General features: G+C 45.6%; 1 protein-coding gene across 1 annotated transcript; it reads right to left on the bottom strand.

Annotated features, from left to right (window-relative positions):
* Positions 1 to 215: 215 nt before the first annotated feature.
* Positions 216 to 24,745, bottom strand: SEC11C (SEC11 homolog C, signal peptidase complex subunit). Its single transcript, XM_077282893.1, has 6 exons — positions 24,587 to 24,745; positions 13,277 to 13,386; positions 12,544 to 12,693; positions 9,388 to 9,507; positions 904 to 961; positions 216 to 491 (listed from the first exon to the last, which is right to left on the bottom strand). The coding sequence occupies exons 1-6, from the start codon at positions 24,641 to 24,643 to the stop codon at positions 438 to 440; spliced, it is 549 nt and encodes a 182-aa protein (XP_077139008.1). The 5' UTR covers positions 24,644 to 24,745; the 3' UTR covers positions 216 to 437.
* Between the last annotated feature and the right edge of the window lie 2,767 nt (positions 24,746 to 27,512).

Below are 27,512 nucleotides of genomic sequence, written 5' to 3'. Positions count from 1 at the left end.
ACCAATGATGTCGTTCAAAAGTACAACTCGTCCCGCAAAAAATAAGCCCTCACATGGCCAAATTGACGGAAAAATAAAAAAGTTATGGCTCTGGGAAGGAGGGGAGCGAAAAACGAAAACGGAAAAACGGAAAAAGCTCCGGGGGTGAAGGGGTTAATGATTGCATTGTGGGAGGTGGGCGGCAAAAGAAGATGTGAGATAAAGAACCAGAGATGTCGATTTTGTGTCAATTTTTATTGGGTCAAATTTAAAAAAAATATGCATTGCATCATAAAATTTGACGTATAACTTGACGGGTCAAAAAAAATAAAATAAATACATAACAGGCAATTCCTCAGAGGATATCAATTGGTAACGTCTGATGACTGTTCGTGATGGAAATTAAGAAACCATGAAACAGGATCTTTCCTCCTCTTCTCACTTTTCATCAACTTGGCTTAAGATTCACGTTTCAAAAGTACAAAAGCTCCCATGATGGCCAAAACCGCATACTGGAAACAAAAAAAGGAGAGGTAAAGTCTGCTGTAGTAGTAGCAGCAGGAGGTTAGTACAGAACATTGGGAGAGACAGATCTAGGAAAAGGCACAGGAGAGGCAACAGGCTATGCCATGTGGAGCAGCATCAATTGCACAAGTGGGGGATAGACTCAAGTCATCTGCAGCACAAAAAAAGCCAGGAGGAAACAATATTATGATCAAATTAGTTTCCAAATATTATGGTATAACTGCTGAGCTGTTCCTATTACAAGCAGAGGCGGGTCATCGCAATTCAGCTTTCTAACAAAGAGTCAAAGAGTCTCAGTGTGACCGAGACACTCTCTTTCGTGATCAGCTTTTTATGTTGTTAAATTAATAATGGCATAGAAACTAGAAATGGTGAAATAGGTGTGTATTACTTAGTTACCTTAAATTTTGGATAATCATTCATCACAATCGTTACCATTCCGACGTACGGTAAAAACCTAAAAGAAAAGGTTAACGGTTAATGTCTAAAAGTAAAGTATGATATTGTTCAAATCAAGTTTTTATGTTATGCATTTTATTTTATATACAGTTGACTTTTTAAAAAATAATGTTCATTGTCATTTATATTAAAAAAAAACAAAAAACACACAACTACCACTCAGGCTATCATCCAATCAAATTTTCCTTTTTCTTGGCCATCACAGGGTATGAAATATTTAGGTATACGCATACATAGTGATCTTTCTCGACTGTTTGACCTCAATTACAATCCCTTAGGCTACTTTCACAAGTCAGGTTTTTTTGCATCAGGCACAATCCGGCGAATGTTGGAAAAAACGGATCCGGCACAGATTGTGAAAAACTGATGCGACGAATCCGGGTTTTTTTGACGGATCCGACTAGCAAATCCAGATAATTGGATAAAAAAAAAAAATTGGAGCATACTCAATTTAAAAAAAACAGAATCCAGCACCGGAATCCGTGATTTTAAGGATCCGGCACCCATAGCCTTCCATTCTAGCAAACAGCCAGAAGCGCCGGAGACAAAAAAACGTTGCTATGGAAGTTTTTTCCAGAAACCGGACACAGCAAAAACCGGATGAAACGCAATGTCATCAGGTGCAATCCGGCACTAATACACTAATACAAGTCTATGGGAAAAAAAAACGGATCCGGCAGCAACATTCGGTTTTTTGAAATTTAGCCGGATTGAGCCAGACAGCGCAAACCTGATGTGTGAAAGTAGCCTTACTTGGTCAAGTCCATAAGGACCTTAATTCATGGACTGTGAAGGATTTCTCATGGTTTGGCAGAGTAAATATATTAAAAATGAATATTTTACCTAGACTGCTTTACCTTTTTCAAACTATCCCGACCAGAATGCCTTTACATTTTTGGAAACATCTATGTAGTAGCTTTTGTAAGTTCATCTGGCCGACTCGTCATCTACGTATTCGTGGTGATATATTAGGTCTAAACAGATGGGAGGCCTCGGTCTCCCAGATTGTAGAAAATACTACATGGCAGCAGTCCATGCCAGAATACTTGATTATTTTCACGATCAACATTGGAAGCTTTGGGTTCGTATAGCACAAACTATATGTCCAAGGGCATTAACTACACTCCCCTGGAACCCACATTCCTCAGTCCTTAAACTCTCTTAACAATCCTACAGCACATACTGTACAATCCTATCCCTACGTCAAGACAATAAGATCTCTCTAATTGACCCTCAGGACCCATTATACCCAATATCAGACAATCCCACCCTTTTACCGGGGCTATCTTCCAATCGATTTTTGGGTAGAAGTAAATATCACCCTCTTCACCTTATCTAACGCATGTTTAATACCCCTCAACGAGATATTTCGGGACTGCTCTATTTCTCCAAGAGCCCCCATGCCTATAGACAGTTGCAACATTTTTATTCCCATGTTAGAAAAGATAGACAACTCATACTGCGTGGGCTGTGCTATATACTGCGTGGGCTGTGCTATATACTGCGTGGGCTGTGCTATATACTGCGTGGGCTGTGCTATATACTGCGTGGGCTGTGCTATATACTGCGTGGGCTGTGCTATATACTGCGTGGGCTGTGCTATATACTGCGTGGGCTGTGTTATATACTGCGTGGGCTGTGTTATATACTGCGTGGGCTGTGTTATATACTGCGTGGGCTGTGTTATATACTGCATGGGCTGTGCTATATACTACGTGGGCTGTGTTATACACTACGTGAGCTGTGTTATACACTACGTGGGCTGTGCTATCTACTGCGTGGGCTGTGCTATATACTACGTGGGCTGTGTTATACACTACGTGGGCTGTGTTATACACTACGTGAGCTGTGTTATACACTACGTGGGCTGTGTTATACACTACGTGGGCTGTGTTATACACTACGTGGGCTGTGCTATCTACTGCGTGGGCTGTGTTATATACTGCATGTGGGCTGTTATATACTGCATGGGCTGTGCTATATACTGCATACATATTCTAGAATACCCAATGCATTAGAATTCTATATACTATTCTATTCTTTTTGTTGGATTTTTGTGATTGAAAATTATTTAACCTTTCAATAAAAATTGGATTTAAAAAAAAAAAAAAACATCCCGAAATCTCGCCCTTTTGCCAGTGAGCCCGACAATACTGTCCGTTCTGTAGAGATTCCTTCATGGCAGACATCTCATTATCATCCCAGCCAGGATTAAAATGACGGTATGTTAATTTGCGGTTCTCCAAAAAAGGAAGAAAATTCTCACTAGGAAAACACATGCGGCGTTTGTTGCATTTTTATTTTTCTCCATTCATTTAAATGGGTGAGAAAACGCTGCAAAAATGCTGAAAGGATCAACACCGCTGCAAGGAGAAGATTAGCAGAGTTTGCATGAGATTTCAGAAACCTCATTCACTTTGCTGCATCTTTTCTTTCGGAGAAAAAAAAATGCAACATTTTACTGTACCAGCAAAAACGCAATGTGTGAACATACCCTTTATCAACATATGGTCTTTACTGGCCAATCACCGCAGATTTGAGGTTCACGCCCCTCACGGTTCTGGCTATCCAGAAGGTATCGGAGCACTTGACCATTGAGTTCTGGAACAATATTTCTCCTTGCGAAGACCCAGCAGGTACAGGGACTCTCACAGGGACCCTAAAACTTCTATTATAAAGCCAAAATAATGCAGGATCCAACAATGAAAATAGACGATGGTCACAGCTCACCTTCTCCCCCTCCCTACACAGTGACCTGTGCACAGAGCATGCCCACAATACTCTCGCAAAGGAGTCAATGAGAGAGCCCGTTTTACATGGTTGCTGTCAAGAAAACCTCTGAACAGCGGAAAACAAAGGGGCAAAAACTTGGCCACCCCCATAATCATGTATGGAACGATATACGGATTTAAAAAAAAAAAAAAAAAAAGTGAAAGGAGAATTTCAGCTTCGTTTTCAGCTTTTTAGCAGAGTTCTGAAGATGTTGATGCAAAATTGCCCAACAATTTATACTGCAATTTTGCTTTAAAGTGTAACATTATTTTTTTATTACATATGCCACAAAACAAAAAAAAGTAATTTTCAGATGTCACTCATGTTATTTAGGTCTATGTGCAATCCTCATATATCCACCAGTGTAAAAAACAAAACAATTCGTGATCCAGATGCCAGTAAACACCTACATACAAGAACCCTCCTATATGTATCATATTTGAAAGAGGGTGATAACATGGAGAAAAGCTCCTGTATTCCCCTCCCTGGGATCACATAGTGAGAACTTTCTTCTTGCTATCAGCCCAATAGTATAACAAACCTCTAGGTCCATGTGACTTGGCCATAGACATGACATTTACAACCCTAGGAGAACATCTCATTGGAATTACTGTAAAATAACCATCAGGCTTCAACCAACTATAGGCGAAACTCATTTCTTAAAGGGGTTGTCCACTACTAGGACAACTCATTCTCATTATTCATGTTTGGCCCTGATAAAATAAAAACACTTACACTCACCATCCGTGCCGGCGCCGTTATAGCGGTGTCGCCACTCGAGTCCTCGGGGCTCACGTACGGTTGTTAAGTCACGTGAGCCCGGCACCCAATCAGCGCTGGACAGTCGGTGCTCCAAATCAAGCATACTATTATGTCTTCTTGCAGCCTCCACTAGAGGGCGCTTACAAGCTTCCCACATAGTGGGTTATTATGTAGTATGCGGTGAGCTCCTCAGCTCCCCCTAGTGGTGGCTGCAGTTAGGCCGAATGTTCTCTTTTACATCCAATATGAAGCAGAGGATTTTTAGCCTATTTAGATTATGTAAAATAATGAATGATTTACAAGGGCAAACATTTACTGGAATTTTTGGAGTCTCAAATTCTGTTTTTCCTTCCCAATAATCACATTTAATGGCACTAGATAAATAAACAGCCTCTCAAACTCATACTGATGTGGGAGTAAATATATGTCCTATGTAAGGAGGGTGGAATATGGAGCTCAAAACACGGCAAATACCGGCTGTGATGTATGGCTGGCGCTAGCTGCAGTCTATTTAACCATTTATAAGTATGAAACGTCTGTCCCCACTGGACCCATATCGCCGGAATCTTGAAGTACCACAGTATATAGTACAAGTGATCAAATAATTCCAAAAAACGGCGGTAAAAATACAAATGTTTTATTTTTTTTTATTTTGTATTTATTTTATTTTTTATTTTTTTATTTAGTTATTTTATTTTTTATTATTTATGTATTGTTTTTTCTTTCTGATTTTTTTATTTAATTTTCCATATTTATGTATTTTTTTATTTTTTATTTTTATTTATATTATTATTTATGTATTGTTTTTTATTATTTATTTATTTTTTATGTATTTTTTTATTTTTATTTTATTATTTATGTATTATTTTTTCGTTTTGATTTTTTATTTATTTTTTTATTATTATTTATGTATTTTATTTATTTTTTATGTATTATTGTTTCTTATTTTTGATTTTTTTTTTAAATTTATTTTTTTACTATTATGTATTTTTTATTTTATTTATTTTATTATATATGTATTTTTTTATTTCTGATTTTTTTTTTAACACATTTTAACTACATTTCAAATTGATATGGTAAAAGTACACCTCATCCCCAAAAATAAAAAATTGACAAGCCCTAGTATTTCTATGTGGAAGGAAAAGTAGAAAAAAAAATATCGCTCTTTGAGGAAGAGGAAGAAAACAACAAAAGTGTAAAAATGAAAATTGGCTTTGAGTCTCCATATGATTTGTTATAAATTATCTACATCCTAAAGTGACTTCTGACGAGAATTCTGGCTGGCGTTGAGCAGTGTGATGGGATCTCGGCTCCCCCCGGCCAGAGGAGCGGTGACGGCAGTGGAATTACACAGCTCTGTCTGTTTAGATCACACAGACGTTCATCTGCGCCGCTCCGGGTGCAACATGTAAAGACTTTCACCAGGTTCTTGAGAGAAGAGCGGCTCGCGTTCTCTCTCGGGTCCTTCCCGCTGTGTTCTCAAGTCATTTACTCTGGATTTTCTACGTGTGCAAAATTGTCCTTTCCGAAGCTCTAAAAGTTGTTTGCTCGGCCGTGATTTATACGGTCACTGGAGGCCGGGCCGTCTCCATTAAAAGAGCGAGAGTTGTGAAAATCCTTCTTTGGCAACAGTTCTGTTTCGTAGTCCACACATCCAAACTACAGGACAGAAGAAATACGAAGGACCTTCCAAAGAGAAGATTACATTTAAGAAATCTTCTCTACATGACAAAGCCTTCCTCCATTCTTTTTGATACTGGTTCATAGGGGAAAAAAAATTGCTTTCTCCTGCTTGTGTCTTCTGGTGCAGAAAGTCCACTCTTGACCACGAGTCTAGAATATCCACCACCTCCTCCAAAATATACATCGATTGCAATGTAAAAAGTGACCACACACTTATAAAACGCTCGTTTGCCAGACAGTGATTCTTAATGGCTTACTTCTCTTAGCGTATGCATGCTCGATTCAGCTGAGCATACATAGGTCTTCAATCGAAAGTGGGAACTGGCAGTAACTTAACGGTAGCGATTTATCTTCCTTGAGAACAAAGGATAGGGCACCTATGGTCGGACATCATATGCAGTCAGACATCGCGTGCACAGTTGGTCAGACACCATATGCATTTGGTCTTGGTCGGACATCACATGCACAGTCGGTCGGACATCACATGCATACTTGGTCGGACATCACATGCACACTTGGTCGGACATCACATGCACACTTGGTCGGACATCACATGCACAGTCGGTCGGACATCACATGCACACTTGGTCGGACATCACATGCATACTTGGTCGGACATCACATGCATACTTGGTCGGACATCACATGCACAGTCGGTCGGACATCACATGCACAGTCGGTCGGACATCACATGCACACTTGGTCGGACATCACATGCACAGTCGGTCGGACATCACATGCACAGTCGGTCGGACATCACATGCACACTTGGTCGGACATCACATGCACACTTGGTCGGACATCACATGCACACTTGGTCGGACATCACATGCACAGTCGGTCGGACATCACATGCACACTTGGTCGGACATCACATGCACAGTCGGTCGGACATCACATGCACAGTCGGTCGGACATCACATGCACAGTTGGTCGGACATCACATGCATACTTGGTCGGACATCACATGCACACTTGGTCGGACATCACATGCACACTTGGTCGGACATCACATGCACACTTGGACGGACATCGCATGCATACTTGGTCGGACATCACATGCACACTTGGTCGGACATCACATGCACACTTGGTCGGACATCACATGCACACTTGGACGGACATCACATGCATACTTGGTCGGACATCACATGCACACTTGGTCGGACATCACATGCACACTTGGTCGGACATCACATGCACACTTGGTCGGACATCACATGCGACATGGAGTCAGGACAAGTACAGGAGGTTGAGGAGACTTGTGTCAGTCGAAATCTGTTCTTAGTTTTTATCATTTTGATGCGTAAATGATGAAAGACAGAATACAGAAGCCTTGAAAGGAGAAGTAGCCCACCTTAAATTCTCTGAAGCTGGGACCCCCAGAATGAAGGGATCTACTTTTAATGGTGGTGTACTGACCATCTGCAATGTGTTTTTGCTTTTTTTTTTTACAATACATCACTCTTTGATGCAGAATTGAAAAGAAGACATCCATGAGGGTAAAGAGCCAGGTGGTGCTTCAGCAATGTGTCAAGTATCTACAGTACCGGGCAAAAGTTTTAGGCAGGTGTCGGAAAAAAGAAAAAGAGGATTTTTGGTACTCGTTATAAAAATCTTATTCCTGTAGCCTTCCTCCCCAAACAGACTACACTTGGCCTGATGACAATCAGCTATATAGTTCGTGCAAAAGCAAGAGGAGCAAACTCAAGCAAGGAAGGATGATGGCCAACATTGAAGAATATGAGAAAAAAAAATATGGAGTACCAAAAATACGCTTTTCTCAGGCTCTTCATTGGGGGCGAACACAAACCATGCAAAGGTAAGAGCTTAACGGAAAAGTAAAATAAAGGCTGGTCTGAAACGTAGGCCCATGTCTGCCTCCTACATGACACTACGCTAAACTGAATAACTGTAGGGTCGGTAAGCCAAACCTCCAGCTCCGACATTTCCATGACACCGACTCCACCAAAATGGGCTGAGACTCCGACTCCACAGCACTGGGTCAACAGGACAGGTGTAGACAACTATTTTTATTTTTTTTTAAGGTAAAAATGGGTGTGAAATTAAGGCCAGTATCTGACTCCTACTTGACACTAAGCTAAATCTGAACAGCTGGGTGTCGACAGGACAAGCGTAGCCCGTCAAAAAGGAGCAAACATTTTTCCCCAGATAGCATCACATTAACCACAGTTTGATATCATGCTGCAAAGTAAAAAAACGCTACATCCAAAACGTATGGAGCAACCACCGGGCAGAGTTTCTCCAAAAACCGCGTGCAAGTGTTCCTAGAATTGATGAAAGTGACACCCTGTCACCAAATATTGATGAGATTTAGATTTCTCCTTCATAAACTTAGCATTTTGTTAATTAATAGAAAAAAAAATTATTAACATCGCTATTTTTTATTTTTTGTTTACTCATTCTTAACTTTTTGCAACACTTCTTTCCATGACTGCCTAAAACTTTTGCGGAGCACTAAAACTTTAGAAAACTTTAACAATTGTCTCAGTAGCACAAAAAAAAAGTTAAAGTGAAGGGGAGATGAAAAGCCAGAATTTTGGCCCTAGAATGTTTGTACTTTCTCTTTTTGCATCCTAAAAATAAGATATGTAAGCGAAGTGGCGGCGTCTCGTAGGAGCAGACATTAAAAGTAACGTCGCCTTAGGAATGAGGAGCCGGCGTCGGAGCCACTAAAGCTGAGGTTTGATTCTACTCATGCACAGAAGGATTCCTCCGCTTACATAACGCCGGCACACACGGCTGAAGAACACAAAAATGCAATTACCTTTATGGTCGGCCACAATGAAAGCTAAAACAGCCGCGAGGAGCTTTGTTACGCTGACGGCGCCAAACTGAGCGAATATGAAAAGATGAATATCAACAGCTGGACGGATCCACCATGATCTATGGCTACAGCAGCTGCCGCCTCCACGCGGGATCCTCTTAAAGGGAACACACCCTATTCATTAGCCCCGATAATGGCATAGCCCCAGTCAGAGCCGTAAGTAACCCTCCCCGCACCCTGCTTCATAGAAGGGAGCCGCAGATGATCACTCTCCAGCTTAGCTACAGCGTCTACTGGAGTCTCAGGTTGTCCAAAACCGACCTCCTGTCCGAAGCACAGACGGCGGCTCTGTCTCGTAACCAAATACTGCACAAAAGCTGCTATGGAGTCCTGCGAAATCTCCGCCGTCCACTACTCACCCTCGTGCTCTGCCCACGACATCCTTCTTTTCAAGCCAGTTCTGTCCTTCCTTATAGAGGCCTCGGTCATCAACTTCATTATTGTCTCCCTTGGTCAGGAATTTAATATCTCCGTTCTCTCTGAAAATTAAATATACAGATTAATCTAGGAAAAGGACCTAAGACTCAATTCCTCTGAACATTACATAACTGATCCTGTACTGATCCTGAGTTACATCCTGTATTATACCCCAGAGCTGCACTCACTATTCTGCTGGTACAGTCACTGTGTACATACATTACATTACTGATCCTGAGTTACATCCTGTATTATACCCCAGAGCTGCGCTCACTATTCTGCTGGTGCAGTCACTGTGTACATACATTACATTACTGATCCTGTACTGATCCTGAGTTACATCCTGTATTATACTCCAGAGCTGCACTCACTATTCTGCTGGTGCAGTCACTGTGTACATACATTACATTACTGATCCTGAGTTACATCCTGTATTATACTCCAGAGCTGCACTCACTATTCTGCTGGTGCAGTCACTGTGTACATACATTACATTACTGATCCTGTACTGATCCTGAGTTACCTCCTGTATTATACTCCAGAGCTGCACTCACTATTCTGCTGGTGCAGTCACTGTGTACATACATTACTGATCCTGTACTGATCCTGAGTTACATCCTGTATTATACTCCAGAGCTGCACTCACTATTCTGCTAGTGCAGTCACTGTGTACATACATTACATTACTGATCCTGAGTTACATCCTATGTTATACTCCAGAGCTGCACTCACTATTCTGCTGGTGCAGTCACTGTGTACATGTGTACATACATTATATTACTGATCCTGAGTTACATCCTGTATTATACTCCAGAGCTGCACTCACTATTCTGCTGGTGCAGTCACTGTGTACATACATTACTGATCCTGTACTGATCCTGAGTTACCTCCTGTATTATACTCCAGAGCTGCACTCACTATTCTGCTGGTGCAGTCACTGTGTACATACATTATATTACTGATCCTGAGTTACATCCTGTATTATACTCCAGAGCTGCACTCACTATTCTGCTGGTGCAGTCACTGTGTACATACATTACTGATCCTGTACTGATCCTGAGTTACATCCTGTATTATACTCCAGAGCTGCACTCACTATTCTGCTGGTGCAGTCACTGTGTACATACATTACATTACTGATCCTGAGTTACATCCTGTATTATACCCCAGAGCTGCACTCACTATTCTGCTGGTGCAGTCACTGTGTACATACATTACATTACTGATCCTGAGTTACATCCTGTATTATACTCCAGAGCTGCACTCGCTATTCTGCTGGTGCAGTCACTGTGTACATACATTACATTACTGATCCTGTACTGATCCTGAGTTACCTCCTGTATTATACTCCAGAGCTGCACTCACTATTCTGCTGGTGCAGTCACTGTGTACATACATTACTGATCCTGTACTGATCCTGAGTTACCTCCTGTATTATACTCCAGAGCTGCACTCACTATTCTGCTGGTGCAGTCACTGTGTACATACATTACATTACTGATCCTGAGTTACATCTTGTATTATACTCCAGAGCTGCACTCACTATTCTGCTGGTGCAGTCACTGTGTGCATACATTACATTACTGATCCTGAGTTACATCCTGTATTATACTCCAGAGCTGCACTCACTATTCTGCTGGTGCAGTCACTGTGTGCATACATTACATTACTGATCCTGAGTTACATCCTGTATTATACCCCAGAGCTGCACTCACTATTCTGCTGGTGCAGTCACTGTGTACATACATTACATTACTGATCCTGAGTTACATCCTGTATTATACTCCAGAGCTGCACTCACTATTCTGCTGGTGCAGTCACTGTGTACATACATTACATTACTGATCCTGTACTGATCCTGAGTTACCTCCTGTATTATACTCCAGAGCTGCACTCACTATTCTGCTGGTGCAGTCACTGTGTACATACATTACTGATCCTGTACTGATCCTGAGTTACATCCTGTATTATACTCCAGAGCTGCACTCACTATTCTGCTAGTGCAGTCACTGTGTACATACATTACATTACTGATCCTGAGTTACATCCTATGTTATACTCCAGAGCTGCACTCACTATTCTGCTGGTGCAGTCACTGTGTACATGTGTACATACATTATATTACTGATCCTGAGTTACATCCTGTATTATACTCCAGAGCTGCACTCACTATTCTGCTGGTGCAGTCACTGTGTACATACATTACTGATCCTGTACTGATCCTGAGTTACCTCCTGTATTATACTCCAGAGCTGCACTCACTATTCTGCTGGTGCAGTCACTGTGTACATACATTATATTACTGATCCTGAGTTACATCCTGTATTATACTCCAGAGCTGCACTCACTATTCTGCTGGTGCAGTCACTGTGTACATACATTACTGATCCTGTACTGATCCTGAGTTACATCCTGTATTATACTCCAGAGCTGCACTCACTATTCTGCTGGTGCAGTCACTGTGTACATACATTACATTACTGATCCTGAGTTACATCCTGTATTATACCCCAGAGCTGCACTCACTATTCTGCTGGTGCAGTCACTGTGTACATACATTACATTACTGATCCTGAGTTACATCCTGTATTATACTCCAGAGCTGCACTCGCTATTCTGCTGGTGCAGTCACTGTGTACATACATTACATTACTGATCCTGTACTGATCCTGAGTTACCTCCTGTATTATACTCCAGAGCTGCACTCACTATTCTGCTGGTGCAGTCACTGTGTACATACATTACTGATCCTGTACTGATCCTGAGTTACCTCCTGTATTATACTCCAGAGCTGCACTCACTATTCTGCTGGTGCAGTCACTGTGTACATACATTACATTACTGATCCTGAGTTACATCTTGTATTATACTCCAGAGCTGCACTCACTATTCTGCTGGTGCAGTCACTGTGTGCATACATTACATTACTGATCCTGAGTTACATCCTGTATTATACCCCAGAGCTGCACTCACTATTCTGCTGGTGCAGTCACTGTGTACATACATTACATTACTGATCCTGAGTTACATCCTGTATTATACTCCAGAGCTGCACTCACTATTCTGCTGTACTCATAGTCTCCTAAATAATACTTTACTTTTCATGAACTTTGATGACTCTGTGAACTATTGGGATGTCTCTGCCTTCCACTTTGAAAACCACAATCTCTCCGGCCCGGATGGGGTCTTCCTGGAAGTTAGTGAGGAACAGCAGATCTCCTCGATGGAAGGCCGGCTCCATGCTGCCGCTGTGGAAGGAGCAGACGGGTCACAAACCAACAACAAACACAAATTAAAGGACGCAAATAGACCTAGTAACTTGACTTGCTACAGATGTAGCAGAGCTGAATTAGCTTCTCAAAGTTTTGACTTAAGACTGTGGCTGTTGAGGACTTCAGGATAACAGATCATTAGGCTGGTGTACCAGCAGTCCTATGTAAAACTACTAATCTCACCACCGAGCGATGGCAAGGACTCGCGAGGGAGCAAGAACGAGCACAGGAGCCGCAGAAATCGGTTTGTGGATAAATTAGATAAATGGCTGGGGATATTCTATACGTAGCGCTCCTGCCCCCGACGCTCCAGCGCCCCCACTAGGATCGCACGTGATGTCATCCTATCCAGTCAGTCCCCGACTGGCTGTAGGGTGAGGTGACTGATGGACATGACATCATCACTTCTGACAAAGACCATCGGAGAGGAGCGGCCCTTCAATTTAGCCAGCTTTTAAAGGGATGGAAAACTCCCTTTAAACACACCTCTTGGTGTTCCCTATGCCTGTATACATCCATCACCTAGGATTTACGTCTACAAGGACCACCCCGGACCTACCTCAGTACAACAACAATGGGGCTCTCGCTGCCCGTGACCACGATCAGGCCTTTCCATATCATCAGGGCAGAGGACACAATCATGGCGAAGTTCAGCACCTGATAGTAAAGCTGCAGATAAAAGAAACAACATTAACAGGAGATATCACATAAGTCAGTCCATGACTGTAAGGCGACTGTCAGCAGCAGTCTGTGCACCACATCTGTGCACTTTATGGATGGAAACTCCATCCTCATCCTCCGCCTCCAGAAAGTCCTGCAGAGGTATACTATACATGCCTGGGCACTGCTCTGTGTACGATACTACTATATACACTACATGGGCACTGCTCTGTGTACGATACTACTATACATACACTACATGGGCACTGCTCTGTGTACGATACTACTATATACACTACATGGGCACTGCTCTGTGTACGATACTACTATATATACACTACATGGGCACTGCTCTGTGTACGATACTACTATATATACACTACATGGGCACTGCTCTGTGTACGATACTACTATATACACTACATGGGCACTGCTCTGTGTACGATACTACTATATATACTACATGGGCACTGCTCTGTGTACGATACTACTATAAACACTACATGGGCACTGCTCTGTGTACGATACTACTATACATACACTACATGGGCACTGCTCTGTGTACGATACTACTATATACACTACATGATCATTGCTCTGTGTACGATACTACTATATACACTACATGGGCACTGCGGTGTGTACGATACTACTATATACACTACATGGACACTGCTCGCTCTGTGTACGATACTACTATATATACTACATGGGCACTGCTCTGTGTACGATACTACTATATACACTACATGGACACTGCTCTGTGTACGATACTACTATATATACTACATGGGCACTGCTCTGTGTACGATACTACTATATACACTACATGGGCACTGCTCTGTGTACGATACTACTATACATACACTACATGGGCACTGCTCTGTGTACGATACTACTATATACACTACATGGGCACTGCTCTGTGTACGATACTACTATATATACACTACATGGGCACTGCTCTGTGTACGATACTACTATATATACACTACATGGGCACTGCTCTGTGTACGATACTACTATATACACTACATGGGCACTGCTCTGTGTACGATACTACTATATATACTACATGGGCACTGCTCTGTGTACGATACTACTATAAACACTACATGGGCACTGCTCTGTGTACGATACTACTATACATACACTACATGGGCACTGCTCTGTGTACGATACTACTATATACACTACATGATCATTGCTCTGTGTACGATACTACTATATACACTACATGGGCACTGCGGTGTGTACGATACTACTATATACACTACATGGGCACTGCTCGCTCTGTGTACGATACCACTATATACACTACATGGGCACTGCGCTGTGTACGATACCACTATATGCACTACATGGGCACTACGGTGTATGCGATACTACTACACTGCTCAAAAAAATAAAGGAAACACTTAAACAGAATATAACTCCAAGTAAATCAAACTTCTGTGAGATCAAACTGTTCACTTAGGAAGCAACACTGATTGACAATCAATTTCACATGCTGATGTGCAAATGGAATAGACAACAGATGGAAATTATTGGCAATTATCAAGACACCCTCAATAAAGGAGTGGTTCTGCAGGTGGGGACCACAGACGACATCTCGGTACCAATGCTTTCTGGCTAATGTTTTGGTCACTTTTGAATGTTGGTTGTGCTTTCACACTCGTGGTAGCATGAGACGGACTCTACAACACACACAAGTGGCTCAGGTAGTGCAGCTCATCCAGGATGGCACATCAATGCGAGCTGTGGCAAGAAGGTTTGCTGTGTCTGTCAGCGTAGTGTCCAGAGGCTGGAGGCACTACCAGGAGACAGGCCAGTACACCATGAGACACAGAGAGGGCTGTAGGAGGGCAACAACCCAGCAGCAGGACCGCTATCTCAGCCTTTGTGCAAGGAGGAACAGGAGGAGCACTGCCAGAGCCCTGCAAAATGACCTCCAGCAGGCCACAAATGTGCATGTGTCTGCACAAAAGGTTAGAAACTGACTCCATGAGGATGGTCGGAGTGCCAGACGTCCACAGATGGGGGTTGTGCTCACAGCCCAAAACCGTGCAGGATGCTTGGCATTTGCCACAGAACACCAGGATTGGTAAATTCACCACTGGCACCCTGTGCTCTTCACAGATGAAAGCAGGTTCATATTGAGCACATGTGACGGACGCGACAGAGTCTGGAGACGCCGTGGAGAGCAATCTGCTGCCTACAACATCCTTCAGCATGACCGGTTTTGGCAGTGGGTCAGTAATGGTGTGGGGTGGCATTTCTTTGAAGGGCCGCATAGCCCTCCATGTGCACACCAGAGGTAGCCTGACTGCCATTAGGTACCGAGATGAGATCCTCAGACCCCTTGTGAGATCATATGCTGGTGCGGTTGGCCCTGGGTTCCTCCTAATGCAGGACAATGCCAGACCTCGAGGCTGGAGTGTGTCAGCAGTTCCTGCAAGTTGAAGGCATTGAAGCTATGGACTGGCCCGCCGGTTCTCCAGACCTGAATCCGATTGAACTCATCTGGGACATCATGTCTCGCACCGTCCTCCAACGTCACGTTGCACCACAGACTGTCCAGGAGTTGGCGCATGCTTTAGTCCAGGTCTGGGAGGAGATCCCTCAGGAGACCATCCGCCGTCTTATCAGGAGCATGCCCAGGAGTTGTAGGGAGGTCATATAGGCACGTGGAGGCCACACACTACTGAGCATCATTTCCTTGTCTTCAGGCATTTCCACTGAAGTTGGATCAGCCTGTAACTTCATTTTCCACTTTGATTTTGAGCATCATTCCAACTCCAGACCTCCGTGGGATATTAGTTGTGATTTACGTTGATCATTTTTAGGTTTTATTGTTATCAAGTCATTCCACTATGAAATTAATAAAGATTTACAACTGGAATATTTCATTCAGTGATATCTAGGATGTGGGATTTTAGTGTTCCCTTTATTTTTTTGAGCATTGTATATACACTACATGGGCATTACGGTGTATACGATACCACTATATACAGTGGGGAAAAAAGTATTTAGTCAGCCACCAATTGTACAAGTTCTCCCACTTATAAAGATGAGAGAGGCCTGTAATTGACATCATAGGTAGACCACAACTATGAGAGTCAAAATGAGAAACAAATCCAGAAAATCACCTTGTCTGATTTGGTAAGATTTATTTTGCAAATTATGGTGGAAAATAAGTATTTGGTCATTAACCAAAGTTCATCTCAATATTTTGTTATACATCCTTTGTTGGCAATGACAGAGGTCAGACGTTTTCTGTAAGTCTTCACAAGGTTGGCACACACTGTTGTTGGTATGTTGGCCCATTCCTCCATGCAGATCTCCCCTAGAGCAGTGATGTTTTGGTCCTGTCGCTGTGCAACACGGACTTTCAACTCCATAGGCACCCTGCTGGGACCGGCACTACCCCCTATAGGCGCCCTGCTGGGACTGGCACTACCCCCTATAGGCGCCCTGCTGGGACCAGCACTACACCCTATAGGCGCCCTGCCGGGACAGGCACTACCCCCTATAGGCGCCCTGCTGGGACCGGCACTACCCCCTATAGGCGCCCTGCCGGGACAGGCACTACCCCCTATAGGCGCCCTGCCGGGACAGGCACTACCCCCTATAGGCGCCCTGCTGGGACCGGCACTACCCCCTATAGGCGCCCTGCCGGGACAGGCACTACCCCCTATAGGCGCCCTGCCGGGACAGGCACTACCCCCTATAGGCGCCCTGCCGGGACAGGCACTACCCCCTATAGGCGCCCTGCTGGGACCAGCACTACCCCCTATAGGCGCCCTGCTGGGACCAGCACTACACCCTATAGGCGTCCTGCCGGGACAGGCACTACCCCCTATAGGCGCCCTGCTGGGACCAGCACTACACCCTATAGGCGCCCTGCCGGGACAGGCACTACCCCCTATAGGCGCCCTGCTGGGACCGGCACTACCCCCTATAGGCGCCCTGCCGGGACAGGCACTACCCCCTATAGGCGCCCTGCTGGGACCAGCACTACACCCTATAGGCGCCCTGCCGGGACAGGCACTACCCCCTATAGGCGCCCTGCTGGGACCAGCACTACACCCTATAGGCGCCCTGCCGGGACAGGCACTACCCCCTATAGGCGCCCTGCTGGGACCGGCACTACCCCCTATAGGCGCCCTGCCGGGACAGGCACTACCCCCTATAGGCGCCCTGCCGGGACAGGCACTACCCCCTATAGGCGCCCTGCCGGGACAGGCACTACCCCCTATAGGCGCCCTGCTGGGACCGGCAGCAGGGAACTTCTATATAATATTTGTATTGCACGGCTCGCTCTTTCTGGGGTCTTTCTTAGCACAGCTGGCATGGTGCCCTCTGATTCCAGCGCTGCTGTTCATGAAAAATCATTAAATAATCGGCGCCGGAATTAATCACTGAACGCTGGCAAGAACTGCGGGCGCAGCTCCAGCTCTGTGCTGATGAATGGGGACATGTGTGCCACATTTCCCCCGTACAGTAAGGTTTCTATTTTTTTCTCCGAGAACACGATGAAGCGAATATGAGGCCGGAAAAATCGCTCAGATGTTGCCAGCTCGAGAGTTACCCAGGAAACCGGCTCATTACTGCCCATCTGTGCCACCTCCAGTTACATCCCTGCCTCACAGGGCGCTCCGGACAGCGCGGGCTAGAGACAGCGTTCAGGGAAGCCGCTGCAGCACCGGCAAATGTAACCCCCTGATCTAAAGAAATGATTTTCCAGTAATAAAAAAATATATATATATATCTGTAATTATGATTTTGCTGGCAGGCTCCTGGCTCCTATACCATGCCCATGTTTGCTGCTTCTCACAAGCAGCGAGGAGTGGTAAAAATCTGCAACTTTCTTTACGACAAGACAGCGGTGCTAACAGCGGTGCACGTTACGTGTTACATACATTATTAAACAGATCTCTCAGACCAAATTAGGCCAGTGTACTTACCTTATAAATGTCAGAATGGCTGTATAATGCTGAAATGTAATCTGCACCCACCTAGCCTGATTGACAGTGCCCCAGTGCACCTAATTCCTGCTGCGATCTGCCCACCCAGCCTGATTGACAGCTCCTCAGTGTCCCTCCTCCCTGCTGCGATCTGCCCACCCAGCCTGATTGACAGCTCCTCAGTGTCCCTCCTCCCTGCTGCGACTCTGCCCACCTAGCCTGTGACAGCTCCTCAGTGTCCCTCCTCCCTGCTGCGACTCTGTCCACCTAGCCTGTGACAGCTCCTGTGTCCCTCCTCCCTGCTGCGACTCTGCCCACCTAGCCTGTGACAGCTCCTCAGTGTCCCTCCTCCCTGCTGCAACTCTGCCCACCTAGGCTGTGACAGCTCCTCAGTGTCCCACCTCCCTGCTGCGTCTCTGCCCACCTAGGCTGAAAGCTCACTAGCGAAGTGGAGCAAATTGATTTATGGTACCCTGGGCCAACAGTCAAGTCAGTATCCTGTAGCTGGAGCAGAACCCCTTCGAACCACTTCTTACATATCGGCATCCATGGCTCCTCTTGATTAGCCGGCCTGGAGTGACATCATTATTACACACAACGCCAGGCCAGCTAATCAGAAGAGGACTCATAGATGCCGACCAGGCTCCCGTCCAGCAGCAATGGAATACTGATCCGGCTGCTGAAAAAGCATTTAGCAAATTATTAACTAATCTCTTCTCCTCAGGATTCCTCCTTCCTACTAAATATCCATCCACTGAGCCATATGGAGAGTTCCTCAGGGTCCCTCCTCCCTGCTGTTGAATCTCTTTCCACCTAAACTAACAGCTCCTCAGTGTCCCTCATCCCTGTTACTGACTTAACCCTCCCAGCCTGACTGACAGCTCTTCACTTACCTGCTACTGAATCTCTGCCCACCTACCCTATCTGACAGCTCCTCTCCTCCTACCGCTGTGTTCTCACCTCACTCAGTACAAGCTGCAGCTGTCAGTCAGGCCGGGTAAGACGTGAATAAATAGAGGTCATTTGGACTCCCGAGCTCTCGCTCACTCATATCAGGCAGTGGTGTACTGGGGCCTCTGATAATTTGCCCGTGGCTTCTACAATACATTTCTCATGACCGGCACATCGGATCTCTACAAAGAAGGCCTCATATTTATGGGTGACCAGCGCCTACACAGCAACACCCCCTGCTTCAATATAGCAGAGCGACAGGTTCCCTTTCACAATACTCGGCGTCCAGTAGCACCAGATGAAGGATCTCCGACCTTCAAGTGTCTGGCGAGGGAGCAGGAGACATTTATCACGGGTGGTCTTGGCGGGAGCTGTCGGGCATTGACCGTGGCGGAGAAATGCAGCAGTACCGTATACAATGCATCAGATCTGCTGCTGTAGAGCAAATCTACCTCCCTGAATTTGCTGCCTACACCCTAGTTTGCAGGGTCACCTCCGAAAACTGTCATGCAACCTCTGCATTTTTTTTTCCCATACGTTTGTAGGAGCCAAACCGAGCATGGAGTTCCTGCCGAAACTTGGGGGCAACCAAGGGGCACTCACAAGGGGCCCCCCACCACTAATCCTTGACGGGGTCCCTTATCTCAGGGACTTCAAACCTAGAAGGTCAGGGGGGCTCTTCTCCTAGACTTCATCCATGTATTTTGGAGCGACAGACGGCACCGCTGAAAATATTTGAAAAATTGGCAAAACCGTGACAACTCCTAAAGGAAGACGATTAGGTTGTCAGCCGCACTCTCAAGAAAAAATAAATAAAATTTTATAAATATATATATCGGGATGTGGCCCGTAAAATGCCGCCCTCCAGTCCCTGGTGCCGAGCGGACCGTCACATCGACAGTGACTAATGATGGCGGATTACAGCTCCGGTGCAGGTTAACGCACATATGATCCAGATATTGATTTCCTGGCAGACGGAGGAGCGCAGCTCTGTGCCACTAATGAGAAGGGCGCTCATTAAAATTCTGTCATCCTGTCGAGTGGAGATGTAACGTGGCCGACCTTACACTGCCGTACGGCGCTGGGTGCCGCATTACTACAGCCATTAATGGATCAGATCATCAGGAACGGCTCCGATGTTCCCATTCACTGACTGCAAGCAGGGATATTGCCAATGGATAGGGACAGAAATAATGGATTTAAGAAGGAAAAATTACTTATCTTTATAATATAACGGGGGAAACGTTGGCTGCAAGTGACAGTCGGCGCATTCTCAGCCGGGGTCGCCCGCTCCCTGATCAGATCATTATTACACGGTGACGGTGTCTTTTCTTTATTTCCCAGTAACCAGGCAGGAATTATGTGCATAAAAGCCTCTTTACAGCCTCGCCGCAGGGAGACGAGTGGAAAAAGACACGGAAAACAATACAAAACACTCCGACGATCGCTGCATTGTAATGCGGCTAAATACATCAGAAAATAAATGCGGGCCTGCTGAGACCGGAGGAACGGCTAAGAAGGCTGTGATAGATTGCTTAGCGCTCGGCAAGTCACCGGGGGCTTTAATCACAGATTTCGGCAGAAGTCTGGGCCAATGCTTCTGCCGCCATTTATATCAGCATTGAAGGGGGTGTCTAACCAGGATGACCTCGGTCGGCGCGGACCTAAAGGAGAACTCCAACCCTGATACATTATATATTTTGAAGCTACAAGGTTAGATGTATTTGCAGATACTTTATATTATACCCTCCTGACATTTAAAGGAATATTTCCATCCTTAAAGGGGGCCTATGACTCGTGATAAATACGTACATTTTTTTACCCAGTGTGAATACCGCTGGTCTCCAGAATCCGGCGTAGTTTTTCTTTTGTTCCTGAGCCTCTCCTTTCCTGAGATATAGCCTCCTCTTCTCTGTATGTAAATCTAATCTTTTCAGAGAAGTGGGCGTGGTTCTCAACTGTTCTCTTGGTGTGACTACTGGGGGGTCACGCCCACTTGCCTTACAAGACTAGATTTATACACTGGGGAAAAAGGGGCCATATCTCAGGAACGGAGAGGCGCAGGAACGAAAGAAAAACATTGCCGGATTCAGGGGAACAGCAGCAATTACACCAGGTAAAAAAAAATACATATATATTTTTTTTTAAATCATATAGTTGGGCAAATTACAAGTCTTTTTTATTTTATTTTTTTTTTAAAGGGGCTGTCCAATTGCTAGGCTATACTATACTTTCACTCCTATGGGACTCCCACCAATCCTGAAAATCCAATGCATCTTCATCCTCTTCATTGTTTTTTCCCTACCACCCCAGGCCATCCACCCTGCAACATCATGGACCCCTTCAAGTACTCAGAGAACTGTTCATCCAGAGAGCAACCTGCTACATAATAACAGGACCACTCTGGCCTATACAGCGAAGCAGTAGTACAAGGTACTAGGGTTGGGGGGAGGTCAAGAACTTCTGTGAGTATGGGGTGCAGTTATTCACCCATTTTTTATTAATTTTTGCCCTAGAAATGCGACCCCTATAGACAATAGATTCCGGACAGATCCTGAAAAATGTCTCTAGGAAGGGAAATTCAGACATGTGCTGCAAAATTATGGTGGAAACACCACCTTGGTGCAAAGGGGGGGGAAAGTCCTAAAAGTTGTGTGCAAGTTTCTTCCTCATCAGCTACGTTCCACTGTCCCATAGAGAATGAATGTTGCGGCGGCGGAGCACAAGTGAACCGGGAACCGCTCCAAACTTGTTGAGTCCAATTCTTGGGATGGTCAGGGACTTTTTGGGGGGCACCCGGTCATACCCCGGAGTCACACTGCACAATCTATAGATCCAAGTAAATAATAGGTCACAGGTCCCTTTCAGAATAAGGAGCACTCACGGTAGGAGACGGAGGCATGGTACCGCTCTAATGTGCCCTATAAACCATCATCATCATCATAGTGCAGCATATGGGAAGTGACTGGAGGGGAAATTATTAGCGATGATGTCTGTGCAACCGCAGGAGAAATCTGCACCGAGGCCGCCGTAATGCTTCGGAAATTTAATGTGCCCCGACACTGATATAATTCAGGATACTCAGTCATCACGGTGGCCGTACGGAGGAGGAACGCGATAAACACTTCCCATTAATGACCCCCCGTGCCTCATAGAACGGAGCGGCACAGGGCTTCCTACAAAAGGGAGAAAAATTATATATTTAAAAAAAAAAAGTAGGTCATCTCCACATGAGACGGGAGGAATGCCGAGGGGGCCCACCCCCAACCAGACCGGAGGAGCACGGAGGGGGCCCACCCCCAACCAGCCCGGAGGCGTGCCAAGGGGGCCCACCCCCAACCAGCCCGGAGGAGCACGGAGGGGGCCCACCCCCAACCAGCCCGGAGGAGCACGGAGGGGGGCCCACCCCCAACCAGACCGGAGGAGCACGGAGGGGGCCCACCCCCAACCAGACCGGAGGTGTGCCGAGGGGGCCCACCCCCAACCAGACCAGAGGCGTGCCGAGGGGGCCCACCCCCAACCAGACCGGAGGAGCACGGAGGGGGCCCACCCCCAACCAGACCGGAGGAGCACGGAGGGGGCCCACCCCCAACCAGACCGGAGGAGCACGGAGGGGGCCCACCCCCAACCAGACCGGAGACGTGCCGAGGGGGCCCACCCCCAACCAGCCAGGAGGGGGCCCACCCCCAACCAGACCGGAGGAGCCCAGAGGGGGCCCACCCCCAACCAGACCAGAGGTGTGCTGAGGGAGCCCACCCCCAACTAGCCCGGAGGAGCACGTAGAGGGCCCACCCCCAACCAGACCGGAGGAGCCCGGAGGGGGCCCACCCCCAACCAGACCAGAGGCGTGCCGAGGGAGCCCACCCCCAACTAGCCCGGAGGAGCACGTAGAGGGCCCACCCCCAACCAGACCAGAGGCGTGCCGAGGGGGCCCACCCCAACCAGACCGGACCGGAAGCGTGCAGAGGGGGCCCACCCCCAATCAGACCGGAGGCGTGCCGAGGGGGCCCACCCCCAACCAGACCGGAGGCGTGCCGAGGTGGCCCACCCCCAACCAGACCGGAGGCGTGCCGAGGGGGCCCACCCCCAACCAGACCGGAGGCGTGCCGAGGGGGCCCACCCCCAACCAGACCGGAGGAGCAAGAAGGGGGCCCACCCCCAACCCCAACCAGATCGGAGGAGCATGGAGGGGGCCCACCCCCAACCAGACCGGAGACTGGAGGGGGCCCACCCCTAACCAGACCGGAGGCGTGCTGAGGGGGCCCATCCCCAACCAGACTGGAGGAGCACAGAGGGGCCCACCCCCAACCAGCACGGAGGGGGCCCACCCCCAACCAGACCGGAGGAGCACGGAGAGGGCCCACCCCCAACCAGACCGGAGGAGCACGGAGGGGGGCCCACCTCCAACCAGACCGGAGGAGCACGGAGGGGGCCCACCTCCAACCAGACCGGAGGAGCACGGAGAGGGCCCACACACAACCAGACCGGAGGAGCACGGAGAGGGCCCACCCACAACCAGACCGGAGGCACATAGGGCCCTAAATATAAGGTCTAAAGGGAACGAGGGTCTCCACATAACATCGGAGGGGTCCTCCACAAAAGATCGGAGGCGCATGGAGGTCCTCCACAGGAAATCAGCAGCAAAAAATAAAAAAATAAGAAATTGCCGCTTTTCAGTCGCCGCAACCTCCTTTAAGAAATACAATAAAAAGCGAAAAAAATATTGTGCGCACTGTAAAAAGTGATGAATAAACGACGGCTGTGAGCAAAGAACAAAACAAGCTCCCTGCATGGAGGGAAAAGAAAAAAAAAAAAAAAGAAAAGCGGCTCTTGGAAGAAAGAAAGAAGTACAAAAACAAAAAGTTGGTCCAGTCCTGAAAAGGTTAATCTGCTATTCACTTCTGAGTACACAACACATAATCCCGAGCTTTAAAATTAAAGACAAAAAAGAAATGCAGGGTCACCATATGGAAACCAGCACAAGACCGCTGCAGCCGGTCACTGTCTGCAGCGGTCACGTCTGGATGTTCCCTGGTCACAGCGGTTAGACTTCAATTTAAAGGGCCGGATCTGCCATATTTATTGTAGTAGCCCATTATATATATATTATTTTTAGGGGGGGGGGGTGTTTCAGTACACGCATCTATAATATGATCAAAAACATACTAAATGCCAACCAGTCCCCCCTATAAGTGCCCAGTGCTGACAATGTGCCCCCCATCACCCCGGCCCCCACTTCTCAGCAGCACCAGTAACTTTTCTGAGTGTGGCCCCTGGCTGCTGTCACTCACCTGCCTCTTGTTCATTCTCCGCAGATCCCCGAGCAGATCCATGTCTAGGGATGGCATAGGGGCGCTGGGTGGCAGCTGCTGCCACTATCCGGGAGCTGGCAGGAGGAGAGGAGGCGCCCGCCGCTGCCAACATCCCCTCCCCGGCTCCCCCTGTTCCATGTGGTACTCGTTCATAGGCCGCTCGCAAAGGATGACGGGAATCGTAGTCTGGGCAGGTCAGGCGCACGGTCTCTGGAGCCTGTTTTCAACTACACAGACCATGATGCATTTCGCCGGTTTTAATGCATAAAGGGAACCCAGGCGCAGCCCCGCAGAGTTGTCATGGGGTCTTTGTGCTTCTGGTGTGGTGACAGAATTTGTACCCTCGGAAAGCCGTATGAGGGTCCCCAGCTCCTACAAGGGTGACCACCCAGCTATCCTAGCTGCGATAGACACTTAGATATGTCCCTGGGCAAAGTTGCAAGTCTGGAATCAGGGAAAGCTGGGTGACCACTTTTTATTCCCATTTTTTATTCTCTTTATTGGGAACTAATATTTTTTTCCCTTGACGTTCAATGTGCGGACTAAATATAAGATTGTATTAGTTCAGACAGTTACAAAGTTGTTTTTATTAGATTTTATATGGTCAAGTGATATGAACTTATTCCTATATTTTTTTTCCATTTTCTTCTATATTTTTCAGGGATTTTTTTTCCCTTATTTTTACCATTTTCTTTATATTTTTTCAGTTATTTTTTTTCCATTTTCTTCTATATTTTTCAGGGATTTTTTTTCCCTTATTTTTACCATTTTCTTTATATTTTTTCAGTTATTTTTTACCATTTTCTTTCTATATTTTTCGGGGGGGGGGGTTATTATTATTTTTATTTTTTTTCATTTTCTTTATATTTTTCAGGATTTTTTTTTTCCTTTTTTTATTTTCTTCATGTATTTTTCAGGGTTTTTTCCTTTTTTTGTCAATGTCTTCATATTTTTCAGGGATTTTTTTCCCTTATTTTTGTCATTTTCTTCACATGTTTTTTCAGTTACTTTTTTACCATTTTCTTTCTATATTTTTCAGGGGAGTTTTGTTATATTCATTTTTTTTTTCTTTTTTTTTTACATTTTCTTTATATTTTTCAGGATATTTTTTTCCCTTTTTTATTTTCTTCATGTATTTTTCAGGTTTTTTTCCTTTTTTTTTCAATGTCTTCATATTTTTCAGTTATTTTTTTCCTTTATTTTTTCATTTTCTTCCTATATTTTTCAGGGAGTTTTTTCCCCTTTTTCACTCCTATATTTTTCAGGGTTTTTTTCTTTCTCCTTTCCATTTTTTTCAATCACACTTCTTTCCATTTCCGAGCCTTGAAGTAGCGGTCGCTTGCACAGCGCCATTGGCGAACCACTGAATGGCTAGTATTGGGAAGGGAACAGTCGCCAGATACAGCCGACATCCTGCCGCCATGTCCGGGATTGGCGTCATCTTTGATTCTGGAGCCATTTAACCCCTTGGTAACCGTGCGATATAAGGAGTATGATAACAAGACGGAGGGTTCCCAATTGTGATGGATTAGCAGGATGCGGCATAAATTAATGGGTTACTTGATAGTAGCCATAGTGTATCATTATGGCCTCATTCCAATGCCCATTTTATTCTGTGCCCAAGAAAAGAAAAGGATCATTTTCCTAAAAAAAAAAAAAATATATAGATATGTGACTGTACTCATTATAGTCTGTCCCTGAAAAACACAGAGCACTGGCATCTAAAACGGAGATCTGAATGAGACCCTACAGCCGTTAAAGGGGGACAATTTGTTTTTTATTACTAAAATCCATTTATTTGGGGCTAAAAACCACAGCAGAGAAAATTGGTCAAAAGGTTGGAACACAGGATAATCCATATGGTGAATTAGCAGCCCCAATCGAGTGCCAAAGAAATTCAAGCTGTCCTGCAGCCATAGGATGCATCAATGTCAGTGCGAACTATACATCGACATGTGAATGAAAAGCTATAGCGGAAGACCCAGGAGGACCCCACTGCTGACACAGACATAAAAAAGCTAGACTGCAGCTTGATGAAATGTACGTGAGTAAGCCAAAATCCTTCTGGGGAAGAGTCTTGTGAACAGATGAGACCAAGATAGAGCTTTTTGGTAAAGCACATCATTCTACTGTTTATAGAAAACAGACCGAGGCCTACAAAAAAAGAACACAGTACCTACAGTCAAATATGGCGGAGGTTCAAAGCCTGTTTTGCTGCCTCTGGCACTGGACTAGGAGCAAGGCATCATGAAACCTGAAGATTCCCAAAGGATTTTGGGTGGCAATGTAGTGCCCAGTGTCAGAAAGTTGGGTTTGCGTTCTAGATCATGGGCCTTCCAGCATGACAATGACCCCAAACATACTTCAAGAAGCCCCCAGAAATGGTTTTAAAAAAAAGTGTGGGAGAGATCTGAAGTGACCAGCAATGAGTCCGGATCTAAATCCCATTGATCACCTGTGGAGAGATCTTACAATTACTGTTAGAAGACGCCTTCACAAATGAGAGACCTGGAGCAGTTTACAGGAGAAGAGTCGTCCAAAATCCCAGAGAGAGGTGTAAGAAGCTTGTGGATGGTTATAGGAAGCGATTGACTGCTGTTATTTATTTCAAAGGGCGTGCAACCAAATATTAAGTTGAGGGTGCCAACAATTGCGTCCGGACCATCTTTGGGGTTTTATGTGAAATTATGTCCAATTTGCCTTTTTTTTCTCTGCTTTTTTTATGTTGTTCCAATACACACAAAGGAAATAAATGTGTATAACGAAACAGGTGTAAGTGCAATAAAGTGCTGGGAGAAATACTTAATTTTCTGCATCACAATTTCAAGGGTGCCAACACCTTCAACCATGACTGTCTGATTATATATATTTTTTTTTTTTTCACTAACAATATTTTGTTTAAAAA

Source organism: Ranitomeya variabilis, chromosome 1 (assembly GCF_051348905.1).
Source record: "Ranitomeya variabilis isolate aRanVar5 chromosome 1, aRanVar5.hap1, whole genome shotgun sequence".
Lineage (NCBI taxonomy): Eukaryota > Metazoa > Chordata > Amphibia > Anura > Dendrobatidae > Ranitomeya > Ranitomeya variabilis.
Note: the sequence above shows the minus strand (reverse complement) of the source record. Positions and strands in the feature narration are given on the sequence as shown.

Excerpts from the sequence above, each read along its gene's own strand:
- SEC11C (XM_077282893.1), bottom strand. The coding sequence starts at position 24,643 with ATGCCATCCCTAGACATGGATCTGCTCGGGGATCTGCGGAGAATGAAC. Across the intron at positions 12,694-13,276 it reads CCCATTGTTGTTGTACTGAG|CGGCAGCATGGAGCCGGCCT; the intron begins GTAGGTCCGGGG and ends CTCCTTCCACAG. Across the intron at positions 492-903 it reads ATGATTATCCAAAATTTAAG|TATGCGGTTTTGGCCATCAT; the intron begins GTAACTAAGTAA and ends TTTTGTTTCCAG.